General features: G+C 35.8%; 1 protein-coding gene across 6 annotated transcripts in view; it reads left to right on the forward strand.

The window, feature by feature from the left end:
- EPB41L2 (erythrocyte membrane protein band 4.1 like 2) overlaps positions 1–19,716 on the forward strand; it is a 108,530-nt gene that overhangs the window by 65,316 nt on the left and 23,498 nt on the right. For all 6 annotated transcript variants that reach the window (XM_082303252.1, XM_082303256.1, XM_082303254.1 and 3 more), the window contains exons 6-12: positions 3,763–3,805; positions 9,619–9,694; positions 11,172–11,390; positions 11,851–11,938; positions 13,192–13,344; positions 14,423–14,520; positions 19,159–19,331. In XM_082303252.1, the coding sequence (XP_082159378.1) occupies positions 3,763–3,805; positions 9,619–9,694; positions 11,172–11,390; positions 11,851–11,938; positions 13,192–13,344; positions 14,423–14,520; positions 19,159–19,331 (850 nt within the window). The remainder of the gene's footprint in view (positions 1–3,762; positions 3,806–9,618; positions 9,695–11,171; positions 11,391–11,850; positions 11,939–13,191; positions 13,345–14,422; positions 14,521–19,158; positions 19,332–19,716) is intronic.

Below are 19,716 nucleotides of genomic sequence, written 5' to 3' on the forward strand. Positions count from 1 at the left end.
GTTTTTGCTTTTTTTCTGTCATCTTCCTCTTAACACTATTTTTTAAAAAATTAAGTCTAGTTTCATGGTCTGAATAAATCTGAATTTCTGACAACTTCCATTCAGATAAAGCTGTTTCTAGAGTTATTTGCTTTGCTGCAAAGCTTTCTATGCAGTATTGAGCAAAATACTCAATTCCTCTATATTAAAAATCCCCATATACAAAATGAGCTTGTTATATTATTACTTAGATATTTAATTTTTGTTCTTGATTTGTAAACCATTTCTAGACATAAGAACTTATTTGGTGTAATGATGAAGAATATCTCTGTTGGTCTTCTAATATCATAATCTTAATATTGTCTGTTATTTTCACTTGTTGCTTTACTTGTGCTTCTCACTATTGAAAAACTGTACTGTACCTACACAATAAAATAACATAAAACAGCAGTCTGATCTCTGGCAAGAGAGAAAAGGTCTAATACTAGACCTGGGATCCTTGACCTATACCAGAAAATAGCCCACCTGAGTAGATCTGAGGAGATAAAAAATAGGGAGCCTTGAGTTTTTGAAAGTTCAGCAGAAAAGTCTGGATTGGTGTAGGATTATGTCTTTTTTTCCTCCCCCTTTTTTTTAATGTATCTCTAGTTGGACTAAGACTTCCGTGGTATTCTTCAGTCATTTGAATGGAGGAACAGAGTTCCACTCTTTAAAAAGACCCCATCTGTTTTTTCATATGTCTTTTTCCTTGGAGATACTAAGAACTGGACTGGATATGAACCTGGGCAACCTGATCTAATTCAAAAGTGGCTCTTGAATCACACTTGGACCAGTTATGTCCAGAGGTCTCTTTCAGTTTGAATGAGTCCTTGAATTCCTTATCCATTGACAGTGAAGGTGGTGCTGTAGCAACACTCATAAGTATTTACATAAATTAAGAGTTATTTACATATATTAAGCAAGACATATCTGATAATAGGGTCCTTATTCAAAAGTAGACTAGATCACTTCTCACCTGAATTATGGACAGCAGCAGGCTTTTATTTAAAAACTTCTGGAGTAATCTGGTCCCATTTGTTACGAAGACTAAACAACCACTGGTTTTGGATTTTATCTTCTTCATACATATACATACATGCCTAGTGTTATTTGGAGAAACTTAAAAAAACCTCTTTTCTAGCAAATTTACGTTTCCCACCTCCTACGTTCTCAGAACTTTTGCTGGTTTAGGGTCCTCTTTTTTGTTCACCTCAGTAGTTTGAGTTACTTTTTAACTTCAGTACCAGTTCTTTCTGATTTTTTTTTCCTGTGTTATGACTGTTGCCTTTTTAGATTAAAATGCCACAAATCCCTGGCCTCCAGTCCAGTCAGTACTAAATGCTGAATGATGTGTTTTTCCCATTCTTGTGCACTCATCACAGCCACCCATTTATGAGCCAGCTGTTGAACCCAACGGCAGCTGTGGCGTGTGGCAACTGAATGCCAGGCACTCTTTTGAATTAGAGCTGCTCCCCAATGCACCATCGGGGTACCATTGGAGGAGGAGTCCCATTAGCTCTTCTCCATGGGTGTTCTGTGCAGCTGGGAGAGAGGTTATGTCTTCCAGTCAGACTTACTTTTGTTAGCTTTAATACACAGTTTAAAACTATTTAGGCCAAATTAATAATTAATGATTTCTTTCATTTTTTTGCAAATGTTAAATTTATTAGCCTGAAGTTTAGTTAGGGATTTCATTGCATTGCACCCTCAAAAGTTCATGAATGCTCCTTTCACACTGTAATTGGTCTGCAGAAATGTTAGAAAGCTTCTGCTCTTATGTTTTGGGTGCCAGCTGGAAATACTGCTTTTCTGAATTTGTACAAAATACTTTTGTACTGGTAGAGAACATTTTGTTCTTTGACAGACAGTACATTACTTTGTCTCATCTATAACCTTACCATTCACAAATTAAACAAATAGATTTCTGCCTACTGAAGCAAAGTAGTGTGTATATACTTTGTCTTTTGTTTTGGAAGACAGACCTGTCTATTCTGTATTAAGAGCTCTAATTTAGGGTAGATTCTTTTGTGGTGTTTGTTTTTATCCATAACAAAAGGCATAGATGCAAAAAAAAAACCCCACCCGTGTAATTACGCCTAAAAATGGAATATAAGCATCTGATTTTATTTGACAGAGCAGTAATGAAAGTTGGTGGCAAAGTCTGCTTCCAATAAGCTCATTTCAGAAAAGTGAGAAAATGAACTGTATAACTTGTGTAAAGAAAGGATTATTCTTCTCATCTTGCAGCATATTCTGTATTGTATGTTTCTTTTCTCCTGCTTTGTAGTGATAAAAGATAAAGCACTGAAAGTAACATGTACTCAGGAATCCTATTTTTCTTTTGTAGTTTTTCCATGCAATATTCTCTATTTACTTTATGCTATATCTAAAATGTAAGGGTTTAAGACACTTCTAGTTATTATAGTTGTAAGAATATGGCTTTGTGTAATTTCAGAATGGAATTCTTGCCAAAACTGAAAACCTAGGATGATAACTGTAGCTGAAGTGAGTCTCAGTTAAAATTATTTGAAGACTTACATTGTCTTCCAAGGCCTTTCCATGTCAAGGTTCTTCTAACAGAAAGCAATTTTTCTGGCTTAAGCATTATAAATGGTATCCAGGATTTTGGAGAAGTGCTTTATAACACTTCCTTTGTAAAAATGTTATCGACTTTGCCTTCTCTGGAAAAATTATCATAGCTATGGAAAGTAGAGGTCACAGATGTCTTAAAGCAAGAAGTGGAAAATTAATGTCCTTTTAAAAAATTACAATTGTAGTAAATGATAAAAAGGGGGTTTTGCTTTTAATTTCTAAATAGTATTAATCTAATATATGCCTGGTGCACTTGTTATGAAATCTACTTGGACCAAGCTCATTTACAACAGGGAACTTGGTATTTTGGGCCATATTTATAGGAGACACATTCTCTATCAGCAGAGAGATTTGCACTACTGCAGGAACATAGTTCCCCATTCTCCTAATCCATACAGACCTGTGAACTAGACTAGCATTTTTGTCTTGAAAGAAGTTGGCCTTCAGGTGCAAAAGCCCCTAGTACAGACTGAGGGTTATGGTATTGGGAAACAGTGTTGCATCTGGAATTTGTTTGGTACCATAGACTGAAAAAGGTGGATCACATTATACCCAGTATGCACTGCTTTGCTAGGTTAGGTGAAAAACATTGTTAGAAATATGCATTTGGCAACATTTGTGCTGGCACTGAGGTGTTACCTCAGACTTCAGAACTGCAGATACCTGCAGTGGTCTGTGAAAAAGCAGATATTGTCCTTGGCAATAGGCAAGTTTCGAATTCTTCCCTACATTGCACATCTGTCTCTGGAATATTGCAAGACCTGCTGTCAGGCTGGCTGTATGCATGTGTGTTTCTTCCATAAGTGTGCTTCTGTGTGTCTGGCCATGGGAAGTAAAGGTTCAAACTCAGTGAAGGAAAATCTCAGTAACTGTAGTTAAAAGGTTTATGTTTCTAGTCTTTCACACAACCTGTTTTTTAACATATACGGGTAAAACGAGTAAACAGGATTCTCTGAGTTACTGATGAATATATGTTACTGATTCCTTAGTCTCACTTCCCAAAGATAAATTTTTGGTTGATCTGTCACAAAACAGTCTCTTTGCACATATCAGTAGCTATTTAATAGGTTGCACAGATTATATAAAAATATTTTTGGTATTGAGGATTTTAAATGCTGGCTGTGGTTTGTTTGTTGTTTTGCTTTTTTTCAGAATTGGCTAGATTCTTCGAAGGAAATTAAGAGACAAATTCGAAGTAAGTACTTCTGTATTCAGATGTTATGCTCCTTTTATTTCCTCACAGAAATATTCTTCATAAATTTAGTAGCCTGGATGTTGATTGCTTACAGCTTTAAAGTAATTTCTATCTGATAATGATGTATTCAGCCTTAAAACATAAAGCAAATCTCCTATTTCCATCACCTGTCCAATTAGGGGAGCGAGAGTCAATCAACATTATGCTGTAGAAGTTAATTATTATATTGTATTATATTATATTATATATCAAATATATTATTGCCCCAAAATTTTCCCTTGTTTTGTGTGACTAATAGTTGATACTTTTGCATCCTGACACAGTAGATGTTTTTCAACTTTGTCCTGATATTTGGGTTATTGGATGGAGAATGTGATCGTGCAAAGATGGTCATGATTGTTGCTATAGGACTTTCTTACTTCGAAGACTCACCAGAAGAATATGAACCTACAAGAAGAGAATTAATATGTTTTACAGAAAATGTATATTCTTCAATACTGATCAGTTCACCACTGCCTTTTTTGATATGTCCATCATTTTCAGAATGGAGATGGAATAGAGAGCATAATCTTGGAATGTCCCACTACAGTGCTTTTCAGACTGAATCTGCTTGAAATGCCTTTTTACTTCCTATACTCAGTACATGATGAGTAATTTATTTTACTCTGTTTGCAGAAAACTCTGTCAAAGCTCTTCACTAGCTGAGTAGCTTTTGTAGTAAATGGGGAGTGCATGGGAGTAAATCGAGGTGATACTCTGCCAGAGTCTACATATCACAGAATAAGTAGCCACTAAAACATGCTAGACAGCCCCTCCCTTACTGAACTTCTTCCCATTGCTTTACTCATTTGTGGCCAAACCAGGGTTGTTGTTGTTTTGTTTTCAATTGAAAGCTTTTGGTAGTACCTGATAGGAAATGTAAGTAGGGAGAAGAGGGTGATGGTAATATTTATTTATATGCTTAGACTTACAACACAACGTGAATTTAAGCTAAGAAACTGACTGTACTTGTAATTAAGAACAGCAGTGTGTTATTTATAATGACAAACAAATGGTTGCTTTACTGCTGTTAACTCTACTGTTTTAAGTCAACACTCATTTTTTCCAGGAATCATAGTGATGTTAATTCCATTTTCTTTAGATCTTTGCCACTGATTAAATCCCTTAATAGGAAGGTGTGGTTTATATTTTCAGTATAGAAATGAAAGTTACAGAAGCATCCCTGGAAACTATTTTTTTGATACAGCATGCTCTTGTGTAAGCAAACTAGACCTATTAAAATGGTGAATGTACTAATATTCAAGTAGCAGCCATACCTTTAATTAAGGAAAAGTTACTGGTATTGTAACTTCTGCAGGTCTTCAGTGAAAATCTATTAGTTGTCCAAATATGCAGGCTAAAGGCTGTTTTGTTTGGTTTTAATAAATGACAAAAGATTGAAGATGTTGATACTTTTTGTATCAACTTTGTTGATACATATGTTGGTATCTTTTTGTCTCCTGTAGCAATTTGCATGCTATCTAGCCTAGAAGTTAGTATCACAAATTTGTGTAAGAACTGACCTGAAAATTTTTTGGATGCACTACACAAAGTTCTTTTTAATACTGTATCATATGCACTACAAAAAAATGGGTTAAGGGGATGTGATTTTCCATACAGCATGAAGACCTACATTTTATACTGGAAAGCAAGTCCAGTTATTGAATGAGGAATCATGACTGGATTTTTTTCTTCTGGTCTATAGTATTTCAGAGTTGATAGGTATAATAAAGGAAACAGCCAAGTAAGAACACCATTTTAATGATTTGAAAATGACACTTGCTTATACCAATGTGCAAGTAATTAGCATACTATTAGTTGTGTTCCTCATCATTAGTCTGTAAAAGTTTCCAGATACTGGAATGTACTGCAGGCACATTTAATCCTCCAGATAAATGAGTATCAATGAGATTTTTTTCTTTTCAGTCTTAATTCTAAATATATTTGTCTTTGCATCCAGAATGGGAATCCTGTGTACAAAATACTAATTAAAATTAGGATACCTGTAAAACCTATTAGTCCATTTGAAAGTCGGAAATGACAAAACTCATGAATCTGAGTTTAGCTCAGGTGGATAGAGCCTGATGCTAAAAAAATAACCAAGCCAAGGTTGTGGGTTCAATCCCCTGTATGGGCCACTCACTTAAGAGTTGGACTTGCTGATCTTTGTGGGGCCCTTCCAACTCTGAATATTCTGTGATTTCTTTTTCTCTTGTATGGCACAAACTGAAGCACTAGTGTGCTAGATAAGTGTATTTGGACAAAACATTTGATCTGAACACACAAAGGTGACACTTTTGGAAATTTAGTTCAACACATCAGTTTGCAACATAATATTTACAGCAATCTCTGTCTCTCTATTAAATGTGAGCAACACCAATACTCTGCACACTGGGCATGTATGTACCACCTGTGACTGGGAAAGACAAAATAAGAATCCTGTAGTCTCCCTCAAGTCGTGTTCTGCAGGCTGTCTCTTGCTATGTCACAGTCCTCAGGCCCTCTGTGTGATCTCTCGCTTGTGCAGGTTGGCCTTTGGCTGGGCAATTATGTTGGATCGCAGCAATTACTGATGTTACTTCAGCTAATGAACATGATCCACAAATTACTGTCTCTGTTCTCAGGGCTACAAAGGTGACAAAAATCTTGTTTGCTTTCAGCCAGCCTGATCTCTTCAGGAAAATGAATTCTTGACTTTTTTTAACTCATGTACTTGGCTATCCACTGGCATGTGTTAAAACCTCTAATTACTTCTTTCAGGGACAGGTAGGTAATTACATTTCTGTCACTATCTTCTTGAAAATTGCTACATCTCAAGTGGATTCAGGCTTTTGCAAAACTGAGAATCTCAGCTAGAATATTGTGATGGTACAAGCAATAGCAACTCACCCTGAAATAGTCAAATCTCAGATTACACAGAGAGTGTGTTGGGTCACCCTTATACAAAATTCAATTTGAGAATTTATCTCTTTAAACCGAAGGTAATATTATGTAAATTAAATCTTTTTCTAATCTGCAGCATGGTTAGTGTTTTACTGAAAAAAATACTTCTACATCACATATTCTGTGTTGTATATCTTAGAAGAAATTGAGAGAGTTCAGATGTTCTGAGGACAGAATAGGCTGGGGTACTAAGAGAAGTTTGAATTAATTAGGAAAGGACTTGCATTTTAAATGTACAACTCTGGCTGTCTGATTTTAATGCCAACAAATGTATGCTCAGGCATCAAAATATGGTGGTCACTTTATGCAAGTTCACTTTATTTTATAGCCATCTATTTTGTGTATCTGTAAGAGGTGTAGCTAATTTTGATCTAAGATGATTACAGTAGAGTCTAGATCATGGTTCTTGAAGAGAACTAAGTACCTGTGCCAAGGGAGGAATTTTCTTGCAAAAGCTGATATACAAGAGATCACGAGTAAAAGCCAGAAAAAACCTTTACTGGGAAAAAAACCCTCACTGATTTTTCCCAGTTTAAATGGGATGAATCATGTTAATTGTATGCTGCTAGCTGGGTGGTTATATTGCATTCTTTTTCTCTAAGAATGTGCCTAAAGTTGCCACAGAAGCATTTTTGATGTAACAAGCTGGCTAGAAAAATGTTTGACATTTCTGTAGCCCATACTATTGAACGTCAAAATAGAGAGCCTTATCAGGGACAGAATGCTAAATACAACTTTAAATCAGATTTGGGGTTTTGTTGTTTGTTTTTTTTTTTTCTTGGCTACCAACTCAATAAAGAGCCAGCAATAATATGCATTATTGTGTGAGGATAGCTATGATTGCATGCCTCAGATGTGCAGCTATAAAAAGTATGCTTTAGTAAGAAGTATTAATATAGAAGTATAAATATGTGCACGTTGTAACAAACTTGCTAGTCTATATTTAGGGGATAAATGTGCTTCCAGTAATCAGGTAAAATACATGATCACCAACTGTCCACAAAATATTTAGTACAAAGTCAACTTCAATATTTTTTCAATAAATGAGCAATTTAATCAGTATGAGTAGACACACGAATTTTTTCATAAAGTCTACACACTCAGAGGACTTAAAAATTATGTAGCTTTTTATAGAGAATATAGTTTTTTCAATTTTTTTTTTTTCTTCAAACCATGTCTCGGTGTCCTGCCTGCAGTGTTTTCTGAAAGTTAGCTGTAGAAATTCTGACAAGAAAGAGCAACTGTTAAACAGGAATTCTTATGTGACTAGTTTAACTGTAATTTTAGACCAGGAAAAACTTGAAGACTGGTGTGGAAGGACACATCCTTCATCCATTTCTCCACAGCTCTGTTAACATGACAACTCTCCTTGAATGCTTTTTGCACAGATATTTTGGCCCTATTGCTCATATTCATCAGTTTGGTTTAGTCAATATCAGCATCTTTTCATTAAATTATGCTAATTCCCTAGATGATGAAAGTAGGCTAATCTATTCCATCTTTAACTGTGTTTGTTATGCTATACGTGTTCGTTACCATTAGACTTCTTTTTTTTCCAAGGTATTTTTGTCTTAATTTTGTTTTGCAGTGCATTGCAGTAGATGATGCAATGATAAATGAGACCGCATTTAAGGGTCCTACCTTATTTTGTACACAAAACTGTAATTTTTTCTAACAAAAACTTGATAACTGGGAACGTTAAGATACACTAAAACCCTGAGCTCTCAAAAAGAAATAGTGGCTTAGCAGCCAGGTAGAATGAGATTCACACTTAAACAAAAATTGAAGTGCTTCAGTGAATAGCCATGTCTGAAAAACCAAAATAACTTTTTAAAAGTTGGAAGACATTAGAAATTTTAACACATCTCTTTAGCATATATGAAATTTCAGAGCAGGTGGTTTTTTTAAGAAAGTAACTTTAAATAACAATGTCAGCACTTTTTTCTAGCATTGTGTTGGAAAAGGCATTTCAGTCTTTTTATGGTGCTGTAGAAAGACACATTTTTCAAAGCATGATTTATCTGTGTAACACAGATTTCTAAAATAATTTACTGTCTAAAATACTAACATTCTGAAAATGTATTTTAATTATTGGTGTGTGACTTAGCTTTCAAATCTTAAAAAATTATTTAAAAACAAAGCTATGACTAAAGGCAACATTTTATACTTTTCCAAATTATTAATCTAGTTTTAAGCATGCTTTTGCCTAAAAAAAATGCATGTGTTATTAACAATTCTAACACATGAGAATTTAAATATCACTGCTGTTATAGTTGTTTAATGTGGTGTTTCCCAGAAAAGTATTTTAAAGTAGGAATGGCTAATATTTTTGTCTTCCATGCATTCTCAATAACTAATTTATTATCTTTCTGTTATATACAACACAGAGCTCATTTTGGTATCTCATGTTTACAGTTACTGTACGGTCTCTCAAACTAAGTTTAGACAGGAGGAGACTGTTAGCCTTTAAGGAGTTGGAAATAAACACAAAATCAATGCAAGTGCCTTTGAACACACAGTATCTTAAAAGTGTTAATGTACTATGGTAGTTTTCAAATTAAAAATGTCTTCTGTTATTTGTGTAACTTACTGTTAAAAGTTGTTTAAAAATAATTTTTAACATGCTGACCTTTCATTATGTGTGTGGGTTTCTACCTGCTAATGAAAATAATCTGTGCTTCTTACTAATGTACAGTAAATCAACAGAAAAAACTTTCTTTGAGATTTCAGTGACTAAGATTTATTCTACTGTCTAACATTTTTCAGTAAAGTATTTTCTTTGCTTACTTCAACTTATTTGAGATTAACAATCAGATATTTCCCATGTTTAGGTTTACCCTGGATATTCACCTTTAATGTGAAGTTTTATCCCCCTGATCCATCACAGTTGACTGAAGACATCACTAGGTATGCACAGGTCCTAATTTTAAACTTTAAATTACTGTTAGTCTAATTTGAAGGCCACATAGAATTTCATCTTCAGTTTCTGGATACTGTACACTAGAGATGCTCTTACATACATCAACTGCTTTTTGGAACAAGGTTGAAAAGGTAAAATGAAAACTTCTGGAAGAAACCTGAGCAAGAAGAATTTAATGATAAGCGGGTGTATGATTTGGGCAGCGGATAAGGTGTGAGTGATCCTATGTGAAAGAAGGCAGTGGCTTAGTGTCAGACTGCTGCTTTATTATAAAACAAATGAGGGCATGGGGATCTTGAGTGAAGCTCAAGGGAGCCAGAATACTTCAGTAATAATTTAGACTAGATTAATGAAAATGTGGGTTTACATATATGCTTTAAATAAAACCATAAAACATAATAAAACCTGAAAATAACTACCTTCCAAACTCCTTAGATAGGAAATATTTGGAATGCAAGCACTGGATACCAATGCACCTACAAAGTAGCATTGCAAGGCTGATAACTGGGGATAGAGTTCAGGGAACTGACTCGTTTTTCTTAGGAGATACAGGAAGCCTAAATACTTTGGTTTGGAGTTAGCTGACCCTGCTGAGGCAGGACATATGTTACTACTACATGTTGCATTGGATCAGTCTTCTGCACAAAATAAGATAGCTATACAAGTATGCAGTTAATATATTGCTACAGATAGTCATTTGTAGCATCACAAAAGGCTTTTAGTACAGAATGTATTTACAAGAAGCTGTGTGTGTTTTCTTTGAAAATTTTCTGCGAGTTGGTTGGTTTTTGAATTGCGTGTTCAACTCATAAAAGCATTTTTTGGTTATATCTTAAATCTAAATTCCTTTAAGTTTCGCTAGTAAGACTTTTTTTCCATTTACTTCTTAAAAAAATGTCTGCTGATGGTTAACTTGTTAAATTTGGTAGAAGATTGTATACAGTACCTGAAAGATTAAATTCTAATACATACATGGTTTAAGAAAGGTAATTATGATTTCAGTATTAAACTGGATTTCTTCTGTGTGTTACATGATGTAATTAGCTTGTGAACTGCAAAAAGAGTTTTAAAGCCAAAGGGAAATGTCAAAGAAGTGCATAGCTTATATTTTTAAGCCATAGATACCTACTGGCTGCAATATGAACTGAACAAGTTCCAAAGTCAGCTTTTGTTTAAAACTAGGTTGCAAATATATATATATTTCCATTTATATTGGAAATCAGAATTTTTCCTGCTTTTCACATTTTTTATTGAAGTAATATTGACTCTTAAAAATCAAGTGAAATTTACTGTGTGGTAATAATGCTCAAATAATATAAGGTGTAACATTATTAATGCGTTCACTTACTTTAAAACACACTTACATGATTACATGCATCTTGATGAATTCTGCCATATTTCTCATGATGCGTCTTTGCTCTTCTTTCTCTTTGGTTTTTTTTCCCCCTTTCCTTTGTCTTGCAGGTATTTCTTGTGCCTACAGCTTCGTCAGGATATTGCATCTGGCCGACTGCCCTGTTCTTTTGTGACTCACGCCCTCCTTGGTTCCTATACTCTGCAGGCTGAGCTGGGTGATCATGACCCAGAGGAACACCACAGTGATTATATCAGTGAATTCCAATTTGCACCCAATCAGACTCAAGAAATGGAAGAGAAGGTGGCTGAGCTACACAAAACACACAGGTATGTCAGATACAGTGAGATTAAATGAAGTCATCATGCTTCGTCACATTTATGTCAATTCTCTTAGGAGTATGTGTAAAACTGCTGAGGTAAACTTACTGTTCCTTTGGAAATCATTTGTTATGGAATTAAAAGCTCTTACTTTGGTCTGTTTAAAAAGTTGAGTTTGAAAATAGCAGTTGCACTAAGGTCTTGGTAGAGAACTTTCGGAAAAGTATTTTTATATGAACATACTAATTAGTTTAAGTAACATACAGATAGAATATTTTGAAAGTGTGAAGGTGGAAATCTGTACTCAAGTAAAATAATGTGCTCTGGAAGAACACTTTTCCTGTAGAGCAAAAATGCTATTGATACCTTATAAACTGAGGTTTTTGTATTAGTCTGAATTTGAGGATTCCACTCAGTTTTGACTCTCAGTTTTTTGCCAATAAACTCAAAACTTATTCAATGGTTTTAGGGGCTTGACTCCAGCACAGGCGGATTCCCAGTTCCTAGAAAATGCTAAGAGACTCTCCATGTATGGAGTGGATTTACATCATGCCAAGGTATTGGGGATTTGTTTGGTTTGGTTTTTGTTTTAGGATAGACACGCTAAGTATTAAGAAAATATTGTATATATAGATTATTCAAAAAAACCTCATGCACTTAATTTTTGGCTATCAGCCTTTATTGCTTGGTTACAATAATTACTCGATTTGCAACTCTAACATCCTTAGAATTTATTTCATATATATATAAGTGTGCATGGATATGTGCTGCTTGGAAATAATATTTTACCCATAAGAGCAGATAAATACATTTAAAATGTCATATTTTTTATGCAAAGGAGATGTGAGGCCAATAAAGTAAAGATGAAAAGAACACACAATTGTTTTCATAATACTATGAGAGTTAAAAAAATATGGAGGGAGAAAAAAGCTCTTCTGGGGGAGAGCTTTGGTGCTTTTTTTACTTCCCAGGGTAGATCAAATGAAATTTTCATTTCAAGTGGGATTTTTTTTTTTTTTTAGTTAAAACCTCAAAAGACAAACTAATAACTTCCTCCCACTCCCTCTCATAAATCCAGAATTTCAAATCATTAGGAAATTTAAGGTATTGTAAGCATATTAATCTTGCATTTAAAAAAGAAAACCAAGACTTCTAAGTACTGGAGAAACATTGTTTAATTTTGTTTTATTAGTTATGCCAGTGAAGCAACTCCATAATGACAGTGTTGGCATTTGATGTAGTTGATCTGTTGTTGGGGAGGACATGAGAATCTGCTGTATTGTGTAGTGTATCAGTAAGTGGTTAGTTTTGCAGCCTGTAAAACTTGCATCAAATGCTGTCAGTGAAAGAGCATGCTCAGAAGCCTACCCATTACTTCCTCTATCTTTGCTGGAATAGTGCATGACTGTAAAGGATCACCTTGATCACAGCTTGTTCAGACTTTCAGTTTAAGTTGGACAGACCTGGTTTTCATTTTTATTCTTTCAGTATTTGTTGAAATCATTGCTAGTACACACGCTGGCCGTACCTTTCCTGCTTTTAAGTTAACTTTGTCCCTATTACCAGAATATTGAAGAATTTCCCAGAACTGTGGTATATGAATGCCAAAACCATTACTTATAAGAGTCCAAAATCTTTCCTATAAAATGAATATACTTGGCTATTTCTGATTTAAGAATCTCTTTGTCAGAGTCAGGTTTGAATATGAAACATGTCCCAATTACAATATTCCCTCAAGGTATGTCAGCAATAATTACTTGTTTGGAATGTTATTAAAGTGGTTTTTATGAAATTGTCTCATACCTGGTAGGATTCTGAAGGTGTGGATATCATGCTGGGTGTATGTGCTAACGGTCTGCTGATTTACAAAGACAGACTCCGGATCAACCGCTTCGCTTGGCCAAAAATTCTGAAGATTTCCTACAAGCGAAGTAACTTCTACATCAAAGTCAGGCCAGCAGAAGTAAGTAGCACCCTCCAGTCTTGTTTCTTTTGCGAGATCATTTTTGTACAGCAACAAGAAAACATCCTCATTTTTTCCACAGTTGTCCTCATGAGCTTATGATGGATTCAAGCAGACCTTATGAGTGCTTTTTCGTCTAGATTCTAATGATTGTATTAAACACTTGTCTTGATTAGTAACGGCAAACCAAGAAGAAAATCTATTTTCATTTTTTTAATAGAAGCTGTCTTGTTATTTTATGGGGGTTTTTTACACAAAAAGCTAGTTATATTGGCCATGTTCTGACTGTGCAAACTTGCAGTCCTGGGAGAGGGCCAGCTTCTCTTCCTCTTTGGGTATAATTGTTTGCTAAATGTCAGCACATCAAGTCCGTGGCTGTAACCAAAGGCTTGAGTTATCCTGTAGGATGTTATAACTCTTTCTGTTAGCTGCTGTGGAAGTAGGGGACTCAACTTTCCCTTCAGTTACTGCTAAAAGTTTCTGGAAGTTGCTGAAGGGGGTGTGTGTGTGGTTACATTTTGAACCCTTTGTAACTGGAAATTTAACAAAATCCCCAAAATGTCAGATACTGTAATGCTTTTTTAGATTATACTATAAAATGTTTAAAGTGGCTTTTGCTGTGTGAATAAATAATATAAAAGAGACATCCAAACACCAATTTTACAATACTAACATTGCAGTTAGGTAAGTTTTTGAATGCAGATGTACTGTTCTTGCATTCACTGATGCTGTGCGTAGATGAAATATTTTTGCTAAGAAACTATTATATAGTGATACAAAACATAGAAGTTTAACACTGCAGTATGAATTTCAGACTTTTATTAAACCCAAGCAAAGTACGAAGCACAACCTGCAGTACAATTGCTTCGTGCAATTTATCCATTGTGACATAGCCCACCAAGTATAATTATTTTAAAGGGCTGGAAATTCTGATCTTTTAAAATATTTTCTAAAAAAATCTTATGAAGTCTTATGGCAGGAGTATTACTGCTTGATACAGTAATGGAACTATCTGAACTCTACCTACTAATGGCCAGCTTAAGGAAATGGGTTAATTTTTTTTGTGGATTCTTTCCAGCTGGAACAGTTTGAGAGCACTATTGGGTTCAAACTGCCAAACCATCGGGCTGCTAAAAGGTTATGGAAGGTTTGTGTGGAGCACCATACTTTCTTCAGGTAAATGATAATTCTCTCCTTCCCTCACTTTTCAAGGTATGCTCATATATTTCTTTTAAAGGATAGGAGAAAAATAAAGATTTCCCCCTTCTTTGCCCCTTGCAGTGACACCTCTTAGATAGAAGATACCCTGACAGTCTGACCCCAAGTTACCGATTCTTAAAGTCTCAAGTACAATTAACTGCTTTATCAAAACTTACAGAGTGCTAAGAGGATGGAACTAAACAAGGGGTCATGGAGCACTGGAGGTCTGCAAGAACTGTCTGGCCTCAATGCTGTGCCATGTGCTCTAGGATGACCCTGCTTGAGCAGGGAGGTTGGACCAGATGACCCACTGTGGTTCCTTCCAACCTGACCCATTCTGTGATTTGTGATGAGATTTCCTGAGAGATTGACTTTTAAGAATGAGCATCTAGAAAGCCACTGTACACCTTCACAAGAAGGTCCTAGGGCTTGACAGTAATCTTCATTCAATTAACTTGAACATTCTGCTGAGTGTAAATGCTTCTAGCTGAGTGTTTCCTTATCTATGAACTAGACTGAATTCACAATCATTCTTCAAAGAACAGAGGATCACTTTAATTTTTATGTAATAATCCATAACCTCTTCTGCATTTTTCTTCTCCAGCAGCTGAGAAACATAGAATTCTGAATTGGTCATTGAAACTATGATCTATTTGTAAATGAGCACCTTAACAACAGACCATGGAGTTGTTCCTCTGTCTACTTCTTCCACTGAAAAGGACTTTGAAAAAATGGTTGTTTGATTTTTATAATAACACACGTTCTATTCTGTGAGGGAGTGCATGTGCCCCATGCAGCCTAGGAGTTACAGATTTAGGTTGAATCTCCTATGAATTGGATAGGCATTGAATCTGAGGTTTTTCTGCAAAGCACAGTACCTAGGGTATGTAAACAGTAAGCTTTCTCCTTCAGTAGCCTGTTTGCTTTTAAAAAAAACAGCTGTGTTTTATGGTAAATGCAATCCTGTTGCTGCATATACCTGCTAGACAGAGAACTTCAGAGAACTTGGGCACCGGGAGACTTAAGCAGATGATTACTGGAACTGTCTCACTGGATGGTTTTCAGTATTCAGATTTTCATTGAATGTAGTGTGTTCTTGAATGCAAAGGTGGAACTTATGCTGAGATTGGCAAATCCCAGCACAAATCAGTCTCCAAATGCTTAATTTAGAAGCACTTCCTTTTAAAATCTTGATCAGAGATGTTTTTTCATATTGATAGAATTCATTTATTAACACAGTCCAGAATCATATTCTTGAAAATTTGAAGTCTGCTTTGGCTGGTGGTGTCTATTACCACAAATAGCAAGCAGTTCTGCCCACAGTGAAAAGTTTATTAATGCTCTTCAAATAACTCATGCCATGATTTGCTTTGTTGGTAAGCTGTATTTCCTAGTTTTATAGTAATAAAATAGCCCTGAATAAGGAAAAAGCAAATCTTATTGAAGTCAAAAATCCTAAACTGACAACTACGATTTGTAAGTCTGAAAGCTTTCAGGAGCATTAATAGGCAGGAGATAATCTTACTACAGAAATTCTGACATAATAAAAATAATTGGATTTTATTCCAATCAGAAGTGGCTTTTCCTAATGACATTCCAGGAATGACATTATAACAAGAATTATGTAACAAATACTTGAACCATTCTGTAAATCCATATACTCCACTGATGTCACCAGAGAGAAAATCCTCAGAACCTCTCATCCTGATTTAAAAACAGTAAAATAAAGCCAGCTCTATTTTCCTTCAAAGATAAAAAGCAGAAAGCAATTGCTACATTCCGAGAGACTGTAGCTCATTCAGAGCATGTGTAAAGCTTGTGTATGATGCCGCAGTAAATTGTATATAGTTTAGATGTATATTTTTAGCTTCCAAATCTCTTAGCATGCCCTATATAACATGGTAAGATTCCTTGTGTTGTCTTATGTAATGTTTCAGTTTGTCTCAAATAATCCCATTAAGAGCCATTTTCCTGTAATGTATAGGAAATTCAGCCAGTATATGAAGTTATTTATAAAACTTGTAATGAACTGTATTGAAAATGACAGCCAAAGGGCACTGTATTCACTTGTTATCAGCTCAGACTTAGAGGATTCCAGTACCATTTTCAAAGAGCAGCAATCTACTTTAAAAGTACAGTCAGACTATATATCTGCATTAAAATTTTGAGGTAAGCTTAGTTGGCAACTCTGGATCTTAACCAGTGTCTGCAGAAACCTGCTTATATTTCCACTTTACGATGTTTTATTTGAAATTTTCATTATTGTTTCACCATCTCTCCAGAATGTCCTAAAGTGGTAAAAGCATAGTTTTCAGTTATTTTATGTAATTAAGACTGTAATACAAAAATCCATTCAAATGCCCTTAATCAGGAAGTAATTAGTTCTCTTGTTTTTTCCACATTAAAAGATTAAAAGTTTATCTCAGCAGGGTGGAAGATAAAAATGGTAGTTAATGCTGCAGCCTTGCCAAGACTGGAAAATCAAGAACAGAAGGAACCTTGGAAAAATGCTTTTAGCCTTCTTCCTCTTAGTAAATAATGCACTCTCTCTTAGAAATAATCGGGAGAAAGACTGTTTTATAGAAGCAATGAAAGTGAAGATCCAGATACTTGTAATTTTATTGCATAAGTGGCCTTAGTGCAGAAGGGTGCATTAGTTTGTCTTGAATTGTTTTCTTTATCAATGTAGGAACAGATTCAGGTGCATGCATATGCATTTTAGGCATGGGGGATTGGATGCTTCTGGCTAGTGCCCTGATAAAGCCATAAACATCCCCTCTTACGGAGAATGGGGGAAGGTATTTTTAAGATTCAGGTTTGCTTCTCATTATCCTACTCTGATTTGATTGATAACAAATTAAAATAATTTTTCCCCGAGTCTAGTCTGTTTTGCTCATGAGAGCAATTGGTGAATGATGTCTCCCTGTCCTTATCTCACCCATAAGCTGCTTGTTACATCATTTTCTTTCTTTTGTCCAGCTGAGAAAGGGAAGTGTCTTTGGTGGGACTCTGGTATTCAGCCTGGGTCAGCTCATCACACTAGCTCACTGTTCTGTTTGCTAGGTATATGAAAATTCTTCAGTTTTGTTGAAATACCTTTAGAATGACTGTTGTAGTCTTCAGAACCCAGCACTGGATACTGTCTTAACATACATTCGATCGGGTTCTGCTGACGCAGATATTTCTGTGCAAATGCTTCAAAAGAGGAGAAAAGTCAGCACAGTTTGAACTCTTGCTTGCCCGTCTGTGCCATCCTCAGTACAAAGGGCACCTGAATTGCTGGTTCTGCTTGAAAGAAGTTGATGTTCAATGAGCTGCTCATTCTTTGCAGGTTCTCAAATCAAGAAGCTTTGTCTGCAATAATCTGATAGTTTTATACAGAGAGAGTAGGCCATGATGGGTGAGCATGAATTTGCAGCATTACATTGATCCAGGAAACAACATCAAAGGCCTTTCCAGAGAAGCAGGGACTGGGAGGAGTTCTTGCAGTGATGACTGTTTGCAATATCAGCAAGGATGGCAGTGGAACAAACAGTACCCTCTGTTGCAGCTGATGGTCAGATTTCAAGTATAAAGTACAAGCAACAGGGGTTACATGAATATGAATTTTGAAGTCCTTATACTGAAGGAAGTTCAGGGATGTAGAGAGAACCTGTCTTCAAACTCACATGATATCAAAACCTGGTGGTACACGATCAACCAGGTTGGAAAAGACCTTGGAGATCATGTCTAACCTATGACCTAACACCACCTTATCAACTAAACCATGGCACTGAGTGCCACATCCAGCCTTTTTTTAAACACCTCCAGGGACGGTGACTCTACCACCTCCCTGGGTAGCCCATTCCAATGCCCAGCCACTCTTTCTGGTAAGAAAACAGAATCCCTCACAGCCAGTTCTGCCACATTGGTACATGGACTTTCTGATAATGACTCCAACATTTATGGTACAAACATACATATCCAGCATTAACAGTACATGTAAATGACTCTTTTTCACACTTTTCACAATATGCTTCTTCCCTCCACTCCTTATATCCAGTGAACATCAACCTATATAAATTTACAAATGACATTGTAAGGAAGCTAGAGTCTGAATGTAGACTGTTAAAGTTGTTGCTGTTGGGTAACAACTCTCCAGTGTTCTCAATCACTTTTCACTTCTATACAGGTTTGAGACACCATTCCCTAACTTATGGAACAGCAGCTGCCATATTGGTACCTCAGAGTATACGAAAGGCAGTGGAAGTGGAATGTATAGTGTTTACTATAAGAAACATTCTAAGGAGAGATCTGAGATGTATTCTACATGGACCTAAAATGACCTCAGCTTTCTACAAAAAAATTAAAATTTAACCAAGATAGCACCAAAAGATAGGAATCCCAGATGCTTAGTCATATTGTGGAAAAATGTGATGGTTATCAGCATCACTTCAACTGCAAACAGTAAATAACATGCATTGTTTTAGAAGGTCTTTGCAGAACTTACAGTAGAATTCCTCTCTTGGAGAGCACTGTGAACTGAAGTTGAAATGCAATAAGTATCTTCAAATTACCTCATTACATACCTAAAATAAAGCCTTTTAAACTGACTTTCCTCATATTACTTTTTAGACTTGTATCACCAGAACAGCCCCCAAAAGCGAAGTTTCTGACCTTGGGTTCCAAGTTCCGCTACAGCGGCCGTACGCAAGCACAGACACGACAGGCCAGCAACCTCATAGACAGACCAGCTCCGTACTTCGAGCGCACTTCCAGCAAACGTGTTTCCAGAAGCCTTGATGGAGGTATGAAATCTGACTTATTTTTTCAGTGTTGTGATTACATTATGCATTGTCACTCTGACCTGACCAACATTGGGAAATGTTAACATTATGGATGGCCAGAAGGTCATTTGACAAATTTATGAATTTCAATTCCTAAAGCCGATTTAGGTACTTGTCAATGTTAGGTGACCTAAACATTAAGTTCAGTCACTGCCTAAATGGTATGGCACTGCTGTGAATACATGGAAAATTCTATATTGGGTATGTAGCATCTCTGTACACTACTCATACCTTTTTTAAGGGATAGGCACATACCATAGGCTCTTAATAGAATTGTTTGGTCAGTGGCTTCTTTTGGCATCTTGGTTGGCCTGAGCATCTTCAAGCAGAAAAGGCTGAACACATT

Source organism: Coloeus monedula (assembly GCF_965178545.1).
Source record: "Coloeus monedula genome assembly, chromosome: 2".
Classification (NCBI taxonomy): Eukaryota; Metazoa; Chordata; class Aves; order Passeriformes; family Corvidae; genus Coloeus; species Coloeus monedula.